The 10114-nt window shown below is 40.3% G+C and overlaps 1 protein-coding gene across 1 annotated transcript in view; it reads left to right on the top strand.

Moving 5' to 3' along the window:
- The window catches only part of opn7b (opsin 7, group member b), a 20029-nt gene extending 14089 nt beyond the window's left edge, over nt 1–5940 (top strand). The window contains exons 5-6 of the mRNA XM_046869842.1: nt 4401–4735; nt 4933–5940. Of these exons, the coding sequence (XP_046725798.1) occupies nt 4401–4735; nt 4933–5385 (788 nt within the window). The 3' untranslated portion in view covers nt 5386–5940. The remainder of the gene's footprint in view (nt 1–4400; nt 4736–4932) is intronic.
- Nucleotides 5941–10114: the final 4174 nt, after the last annotated feature.

Genomic DNA, 10114 nt, shown 5'->3' with positions numbered 1-10114 from the left:
GTAGAGGTGTGTAGAGGTGTATAGAGGTTTGTAAAAGTGTGTTGCAGTGTATAGATGTGTGTAGAGGTTTGTAGATGTGTGTAGAGGGTGTTAGAGGTGTGTTAGTGGTGTATAGATGTGTGTAAAGTTGTGTTAGAGGTGAATAGATGTGTGTAGAGTTGTGTTTGAGGTGTCTTAGTGGTGTATAGATGTGTAGAGTTGTGTTAGAGGTGTGTAGAGGTGTATAGATGTGTAAAGGTGTTTAGCAGTGTATAGATGTGTGAAGAGGTGTATAGATGTGTGTAGAGGGTGTTAGAGGTGTCTTAGTGGTGTATAGATGTGTGTAAAGGTGTGTAGCGGTGTATAGATGTGTGTAGAGGTGTGTTAGATGTGTGTGAGGTGTATAGATGTGTAGAGGTGTGTAGCGGTGTATAGATGTGTGTAAAGGTGTGTAGATGTATGTAGAGGTGTGTAGCGGTGTATAGCTGTGTGTAGAGGTGTGTTAGAGGTGTGTTAGTGGTGTATAGATTTGTGTAAAGTTGTGTTAGAGGTGTAAAGATGTGTGTAGAAGTCTGTTCAAGGTGTCTTAGTGGTGTATAGATGTGTGTAGAGTTGTGTTAGACGTGTGTAGAGGTGTGTAGAGGTGTATAGAGGTGTGTAAAAGTGTGTTAGTGGTGTATAGATGTGTAAAGTTGTGTTAGAGGTTTATAGATGTGTGTAGAGGTGTCTTAGTGGTGTATAGATGTGTGTAAAGGTGTGTAGCAATGTATAGATGTGTAGAGTTGTGTTAAAGGTGTATAGATGTGTGTAGAGGTGTGTTAGAGGTGTCTTAGTGGTGTATAGATGTGTGTAAAGGTGTTTAGCAGTGTATAGATGTGTGAAGAGTTGTGTTAGAGGTGTCTTAGTGGTGTATAGATGTGTGTAAAGGTGTGTAGCGGTGTATAGATGTGTGTAGAGGTGTGTTAGATGTGTGTAGAGGTGTATAGATGTGTGTAAAGGTGTGTAGCGGTGTATAGATGTGTGTAAAGGTGTGTAGATGTATGTAGAGGTGTGTAGCGGTGTATAGCTGTGTGTAGAGGTGTGTTAGAGGTGTGTAGATCTGTATAGATGTGTGGAGAGGTGTGTAGAGGTGTGTTAGTGGTGTATAGATGTGTTTAAAGTTGTGTTAGAGGTGTAAAGATGTGTGTAGAAGTGTGTTCAAGGTGTCTTAGTGGTGTATAGATGTGTGTAGAGTTGTGTTAGACGTGTAGAGGTGTGTAGAGGTGTATAGAGGTGTGTAAAAGTGTGTTGTAGTGTATAGATGTGTAGAGGTTTGTAGATGTGTACAGGGTGTTAGATGTGTGTTAGTGGTGTATAGATGTGTAAAGTTGTGTTAGAGGTTTATAGATGTGTGTAGAGGTGTCTTAGTTGTGTGTAGAGGTGTATAGATGTGTGTAAAGGTGTGTAGCAGTGTAAAATGTGTAGAGGTGTATAGATGTGTGTAGAGGGTGTTAGAGGTGTGTTTGAAGGTGTGTAGTGGTGTATAGCTGTGTGTAGAGGTGTGTATCTACACACCTCTACACAGAGGTTTGTAGATGTGTGTGGAGGTGTGTTAAAGGTGTGTAGCGCTGTATAGATGTGTGTAGAGGTGTGTAGATGTGTGTAAAGTTGTTTTAGAGGTGTATAGATGTGTGTAGAGGTGTTTTTGATGTGTGTTAGTGGTGTATAGATGTGTGTAAAGGTGTATAGATGTGTGTAGAGTTGTGTTAGACGTGTATAGATGTGTGTAGAGGTGTCTTAGTGGTGTATAGATGTGTGTAAAGGTGTGTAGCAGTGTGTAGATATGTGTAGAGGTCTGTAGAGGTGTGTTAGTAGTGTATAGATATGTGTAAAGGTGTGTAGCAGTGTATAGCTGTGTGTAGAGGTGTGTTAGAGGTGTGTAGAGGTGTATAGATGTGTTAGAGGTTTGTGGCGGTGTATAGATGTGTGTAGATGTATGTAGAGGTGTTAGAGGTGTGTTAGTGGTGTTTAGAGGTGTGTAGAGATGTGTTAGAGGTGTGTAAAGGTGTATAGATGTGTGTAGAGGTGTGTAGATGTGTGTAGAGGTGTAGCATTGTATAGATGTGTGTAGAGGTGTGTAGATGTGTGTGGAGGTGTGTTAAAGGTGTGTAGCACTGTATAGATGTGTGTAAAGGTGTGTTAGTGGTGTATAGATATGTGTTAAGTTGTGTTAGAGGTGTATAGATGTGTGTAGATGTGTGTTTGAGGTGTCTTAGTGGTGTATAGATGTGTATAAAGGTGTGTAGCGGTGTGTAGATGTGTGTAGAGTTGTGTTTTAGTGGTGTATAGATGTGCGTAGAGGTGTGTTAGAGGTGTATAGATGTATTTAGAGGTGTGTTAGAGGTGTATAGATGTGTGTTAGTGGTGTATAGAGGTGTATAGATGTGTGTAGAGGTGTGTAGAGGTGTGTTAGTGGTGTATAGATGTGTGTGATGTATAGATGTGTTAGAGGTGTGTAAAGGTGTATAGATGTGTGTAGAGGTGTGTAGATGTGTGTAGAGGTGTGTAGCATTGTATAGATGTGTGTAGAGGTGTGTAGATGTGTGTAGAGGTGTGTTAAAGGTGTGTAGCACTGTATAGATGTGTGTAAAGGTGTGTTAGTGGTGTATAGATATGTGTTAAGTTGTGTTAGAGGTGTATAGATGTGTGTAGATGTGTGTTTGAGGTGTCTTAGTGGTGTATAGATGTGTATAAAGGTGTGTAGCGGTGTGTAGATGTGTGTAGAGTTGTGTTTTAGTGGTGTATAGATGTGCGTAGAGGTGTGTTAGAGGTGTATAGATGTATTTAGAGGTGTGTTAGAGGTGTATAGATGTGTGTTAGTGGTGTATAGAGGTGTATAGATGTGTGTAGAGGTGTGTAGAGGTGTGTTAGTGGTGTATAGATGTGTGTAGCGATGTATAGATGTGTTAGAGGTGTATAGATGTGTGTAGAGGTGTGTTAGAGGTGTATAGATGTGTAGAGGTGTGTTAGAGGTGTATAGATGTATTTAGAGGTGTGTTAGTGGTGTATAGATGTGTGTAGAGGTGTGTTAGAGGTGTATAGATGTATTTAGAGGTGTGTTAGAGGTGTATAGATGTGTGTAGATGTGTGTTAGTGGTGTATAGATGTGTGTAGAGGTGTGTTAGAGGTGTATAGATGTATTTAGAGGTGTGTTAGAGGTGTATAGATGTGTGTAGATGTGTGTTAGTGGTGTATAGATGTGTATAGAGGTGTGTGTTGAAGGTGTGTAGAGGAGAAATGGAGACAGATGAAAAAATAAAATATGTCCTGGTTGAAGTGAAGCTCCTGGGCTTAATTTCACTTGATTTATTGAAGCTCTTCAGAAAAACATGAAGCTGTTGCTGGTTTCCAAACAATGAAAAAGTGATCATCTGAAAAACGAGTTCACTTTGGAGCGTAAAGACTTCTGGGAGACGCGGCGTGATTCAGTGCGACCGAAATTACATTTGTTTTAAATTAACTGAATAAATGAACTCAGAGTCTGGAGTCGGATTGGTTCATTAGAATTCCTGTCTTTATCCTGAGACGTCTGGAGTTTTTCTGGACATTTTCAGAAAGTGTTAATGAATTTTTCCAAAAACGGTTCGATTACGTTATAGAAGTTTACAAAATGCGTTTCCATGGCAACCACTCCTTCACATGGATACTGCACTGATAATAAACATATTTGGTAAAATTTTCTGTTAGCAGATACATTCTATGTCCAAACGTGTGGTTCTTCCACCTCCATATGTTCTCCTTCTCCAAACTGGTACCACACAATTGTATCAGACGTCTTTGGATGCATGAAATTTTCCCTTCACTTGAACTAGGAGACCAAAACCTGTTCCAGCATGACAATACCCCTGTGCACAAAGGCTGCTCCATGAAGATCTGCTTTCCATGGTTTGGAAGATCTCCTGCTATAGAGCTCCAACTCTATTGGGATGAATTTTCTCCTCAACTTCTCACCTACATCACTTTACTGTGTGAATGTCCACAAAATCTAGTGGAACGTCTTTGCAGAAGAGTGGAGCTCAATATAACAGGAAATCGTATGTGTTTATGGAATTGGTGTGAATGGAGTCTCCAGTGTGAGCACATTGGACCAATCAGAGGGAACCTGAAGGTTTAGAACAAACGTTGGTGAAGGGACGAATGTTTATAGTCTCTATAACGAGAGAGCAGGAATGAGAACCTAATTCCACAGTGTAACTATAAACAGATAAAAAGTAATTGATTGCCGTGTGTAAAAAATAAAACAGAATGGAGGAACTTAGAGGAACTTCATGTGGTACCACTTGATCATCCTGTTGTTGATTATGTTCTGTTGATGGAGATAAAAGTGGTATCTATTGTTTTAGAAGAAAAGGAAGTAAGTATGTGTCTCTCCTCCATATCAGGTAACAAGTTCTCCTCATGCCATGCTGTGCTCTTGGTGTTCGGGGTGTGGTGCTACTCCAGCATCTTCGCTGTAGGTCCTCTATCAGGCTGGGGTCAGTACAACTATGAGCCGTATGGCACCGCCTGCTGCATCGACTGGTTTGCTCCTCACAACAGCCCTCTCGCCATGTCCTACCTCATCTGCCTCTTCTTCTTCTGCTACATTGTGCCTTGTACCATCATCTTCCTCTCCTACGCGTCAATCCTGGTGACGGTGCGTGGGTCTCAGCAGGCCGTCCAGCAGCACGTGTCTCCAAAGAACAAGATCACCAAAGCTCAAAGCCATATCGTCAAGGTGCTCATTCAGGTGTTTGGGATCTTCAGTGGTCTAAATGTGCATGCGAAATTTACTATGTGTAGAATTTTGGAGCTCAGGTTTTTCTTGAGCTTTTTTGGAGGCAGAAGATATAATTTTATTAGTTACCTTAAGTTTTATTTTTTTAAGTTTTATCTTCACTTCTGATATCAGATTGTTGTTCTTTCTCCTTTCAGCTCTCCGTGGCGGTATGCGTGGGCTTCCTGCTAGCCTGGAGTCCGTACGCCGCCGTGTCCATGTGGGCCGCCTTCGTGAATCCAGATGCAGTTCCTCCAATAGCATTCGCTGCAGCAGCAGTTTTTGCCAAATCTTCCACCCTCTACAACCCTCTGGTCTACCTGGGCTTTAAGCCCAACTTCCGTAGGTCCCTCCAAAGAAGGATGGTGTCCTCAAGCCTTCATCAGACGGAGACGATGCGGAAACACGCAGACAAGGAGACCTGCCATTCTGCTCACAACTCCAGCGAACCTCACAAAAACCACCAGACTTGCAAGTACTTCCTAGAGCACACTCCTGCTCACTGTTTGGAGATCATGCCTCAGAGCACCATCCGGATCCTGACCGGCTGCATGAACAGCGAGGTAGCAGTCAGTCAGATGTCTAATGAGATACAGAGCGACTTCATTTAGATCCGTCCAAAGGACTTCCTTTGTGTTGATGCACTAAGAGGAAGCAAAAAGCCTTAAATTTACTGACAAATAAGCGTTAAGATTATCCTTAGACGAACATTGAAGGAACCTTAGAGAAGCCTTGGAGGAGCCTTGTAAGGATTTTAGAGGAAACTTGGACTAAGCCAAGAGGAACCCTGCAGAAGATTTGGAAATACCTTGAAAACTTGAAGGAACCTTTTGAAAAACCTTTTAGGAATTTTGGAAGAACCTAGAAGGAACCCTAAAGGAACTTTGGAGGAACATTGGAGGACACTTGTTGTTCTGTAATTATAGTAAAGCTCTATAGAAAGCTTCAGACTGGCTGTTAACTTCAAACAGTACTAATGATTTTATATAAAAAGCTGCTGTATAAATACACATTTCCTAAATCACGGCCAGAACCAGAGACCCATAATAAACATGATGGCAGAGGATTTCTTCTGAAGTCATCTTCATGTTCTGTTCTGTTCTGTTCTGTTCATGCTCATGTTCTTGTTCTTGTTCTTGTTCTGTTCATGTTTTATTCACGTTCTGTTCTGTTCTGTTCATGTTCATGTTCTGTTCATTTTCCTGTTCCTGCTCTTGTTTACTTCTCATGATCTTAAATGTTAAAAAAGTGATTTGTTGTTTGTTCACGTGACTCCCATAAACACTATGCAGTTCATTACACAGGAAACTATAGAGACGCTGCACAGTAAACAGGAGTCATGTGGAAAAAATGACTGAGATCAGCAGATATAAAAGGTGAAGTTACTCATTCTGTTTATCATTTGTCCTCAGCTGCATTGTCATTTTTTTATTATTGGAACTCTAGATAAAGTCTGTGCATGTCGCCATGTTGGGGATCTGATTATTTATGCTTTATGTAACATTTTATTTTCTTTCTGATCAAAGGAACAAAATGAAGTAAATGTCTCATAAAATGACTTGTTTATTTTGATGAACAAGATTCAAGGAACCGAGTCACTTCTCATGTTTTTCTCTCATCTTCTCTCTTGGTCTCTCTTCTCTCTTTGCACCTCGCTCATTTTTCTCTTTGTCTCTCTACTAAAGTGAGGAAAATAAGTATTCAAACACCCTGCTATTTTGCAAGTTCTCCCACTTGGAAATCATGGAGGGTCTGAAATTGTCATCGTAGGTGCATGTCCACTGTGAGAGACATAATCTAAAAAAAAAATCCAGAAATCACAATGTATGTTTTTTTTTAACTATTTATTTGTATGATACAGCTGCAAATAAGTATTTGAACACCTGAGAAAGTCAGTGTTAATATTTGGTACAGTAGCCTTTGTTTGCAATTACAGAGGTCAAACGTTTCCTGTAGTTTTCACCAGGTTTGCACACACTGCAGGAGGGATTTTGGCCCACCTCCACACAGATCTTCTCTAGATCAGTCAGGTTTCTGGCCTGTCGCTGAGAAACACGGAGTTTGAGCTCCCTCCAAAGATTCTCTATTGGGTTTAGGTCTGGAGACTGGCTAGGCAACGCCAGAACCTTGATATGCTTCTTACAGAGCCACTCCTTGGTTATCCTGGCTGTGTGCTTCGGGTCATTGTCATGTTGGAAGACCCAGCCTCGACCCATCTTCAATGCTCTAACTGAGGGAAGGAGGTTGTTCCCCAAAATCTCGCAATACATGGCCCCGGTCATCCTCTCCTTAATACAGTGCAGTCGCCCTGTCCCATGTGCAGAAAAACACCCCAAAGCATGATGCTACCACCCCCATGCTTCACAGTAGGGATGGTGTTCTTGGGATGGTACTCATCATTCTTCTTCCTCCAAACACGTTTAGTGGAATTATGACCCAAAAGTTCTATTTTGGTCTCATCTGACCACATGACTTTCTCCCATGACTCCTCTGGATCATCCAAATGGTCATTGGCAAACTTAAGGCGTGCCTGGACATGTGCTGGTTTAAGCAGGGGAACCTTCCGTGCCATGCATGATTTCAAACCATGACGTCTTAGTGTATTACCAACAGTAACCTTGGAAGCGGTGGTCCCAGCTCTTTTCAGGTCATTGACCAGCTCCTCCCGTGTAGTTCTGGGCTGATTTCTCACCTTCCTTAGGATCATTGAGACCCCACGGTGAGATCTTGCATGGAGCCCCAGTCCGAGGGAGATTGACAGTCATGTTTAGCTTCTTCCATTTTCTAATGATTGCTCCAACAGTGGACCTTTTTCACCAAGCTGCTTGGCAATTTCCCGTAGCCCTTTCCAGCCTTGTGGAGGTGTACAATTTTGTCTCTAGTGTCTTTGGACAGCTCTTTGGTCTTAGCCATGTTAGTAGTTGGATTCTTACTGATTGTATGGGGTGGACAGGTGTCTTTATGCAGCTAACGACCTCAGACAGGTGCATCTAATTTAGGATAATAAATGTAGTGGAGGTGGACATTTTAAAGGCAGACTAACAGGTCTTTGAGGGTCAGAATTCTAGCTGATAGACAGGTGTTCAAATACTTATTTGCAGCTGTATCATAAAAATAAATAGTTTAAAAATCATATATTGTGATTTCTGGATTTTTTTTTAGATTATGTCTCTCACAGTGGACATGCACCTACGATGACAATTTCAGACCCCTCCATGATTTCTAAGTGGGAGAACTTGCAAAATAGCAGGGTGTTCAAATACTTATTTTCCTCACTGTATATATCTCTCTCTTTTTCTTCTCTTCGTCTCTGTCGCTCTGCCACTTTGTCTCTCCTCTTTCTCTCTGTTGCTCTATCTCTTTTTTTTCTCCTTTTTCTCTCTTTCTGTGACTGTAGGGTTTCTGCATCATGTGATTAAATTTTTATCTCCTGTTTATTCAAATCTTTTTTATTATTATTAATCATCTATGCAGCACTTCTTCACTACACTGCCCTCTCCAGAGCTCAGCTCCTGTCCTCTGTTCTCTGTTCTCCCAGATGTTTTGTTCTCTCAGATGTTCTCTGTTCTCCCAGATGTTTTGTTCTCTCAGATGTTCTCTGTTCTCCCAGATGTTCTCTGTTCTCCCAGATGTTTTGTTCTCTCAGATGTTCTCTGTTCTCCCAGATGTTCTCTGTTCTCCCAGATGTTTTGTTCTCTCAGATGTTCTCTGTTCTCCCAGATGTAATTAATCTGTTTGCGTTATTACTCTGTAACTTCATCCTGATATGATTGTATAATTAAAATGAGTAAGTGCTCTTGAATGACTCAAGAATCATTTCCTACAGCACCACAAAGAGTCGATCAACAGTGAACAGTTTTTGTTACTTTTTAGAATAAGCTGTTTGCTGAAATCAGAAGAAAAAGATCACAAACCTTTCCAGGGATTTGTTCAGGAGGTGTTCATTCACTTTCTTTAAATTGTGTTCCAGTTTTTATTGTTTAAGCAAAGCTCCACATAAATAATAAACGCATCGGGATGAAGTACTATACTATACTATACTATACTATACTATACTATACTATACTAGTCTACCACACAATACTATACTATACTATTATATTACATTATATACCACACTATATTGAGGCTTTGTAGCGTTTCACAGCCAGGAACTTTTTCAATCATTTATCAAATCAAACCAAAGCTCAACCCACTATAAAGTGTCGTCATCGCTCGAGCTTTATTTCTGTTTGTTATGTTGGGTTTATTTTCAGTTCAGTCTGGAGTCTTCACGAGAAAGGTGAAGGTAACGAATGAGACATAGCAGGGTTTGTTTTGTACTTTCTGTCATTTTTCATTTTTTTTCTCATTTCTAAAAAACACGTCATTTTCTGACAAAATGAAGCTTTAGAAATATACTATACCATACACACTGTACTGTACTATCACTATTTTATCTGCTCCACCCCATTAGTCAACTATCTACTATACTCTAATTCCAGTATGTAATCAATTAGAAGAATCTGCTGATTTATTCTCTCTCTCTCTGTTGAACAATGTGTCAACACATTATTTATGAAAGTAATAAAAAAAAACACAAAAGGAGAAGTTAAGTGCTATTAACTATTGACTGGTTCTGTAATCACCTGATCTGAATGCAGCTGCAATCGTTTTGGGATGATTTGAACCAGAGAGTGAAGGAAGAGCAGCCAACAAGCACTCAACACCTCTGGGAACAGCTCAAGATTGTTGAAACAGCATTCTCATGATGATGCTGACTGAGAGAATGCAGAGAGGGTCAAAGCTGCTATCAAAGCTAAATGGAATCAAAACTATAAAACATTTTGGTTTTTTTTTTACACAATTACATACGTGTTCTTTCATAGTTTGGATTCTTCAATATCAATGTACAATGATAACACTAAAAACTAAAGAAAAACCACTGAAATAGAAGGTGTCCCAAATTTTTACTGCTTCTGAACACACACACACACACACACACACACACACACAAAAACACCACCACAGAATCCAGTGTTGATTCTTTTGTAACAGCAGCTCTGACAACACACTCAATCTAACGTTATTGTTTCCATAACTACAGCTCGTTCAAAGGAACCTGTACGTCAGACCTCAAGGTCATCACCTGATGCAGCTGCAGTTTGTTTTCCATCAGATTTGTAGCAAAACTTCACTTGTGCAGATTGTAAATGTTTCTGTTTTTTTCATTTCAGGTCTGCTTATTTGCATATGGAATCTGATTGGCTCTTATATTTTGTGATGCAATAATATTTGCTCATCACATGTTATTATAACTCACTGAAATTTCATTCCATAAAACAAACCCACAAACAAAAG

This window comes from Silurus meridionalis, chromosome 16, assembly GCF_014805685.1.
Source record: "Silurus meridionalis isolate SWU-2019-XX chromosome 16, ASM1480568v1, whole genome shotgun sequence".
Classification (NCBI taxonomy): domain Eukaryota; kingdom Metazoa; phylum Chordata; class Actinopteri; order Siluriformes; family Siluridae; genus Silurus; species Silurus meridionalis.
Note: the sequence above shows the minus strand (reverse complement) of the source record. Positions and strands in the feature narration are given on the sequence as shown.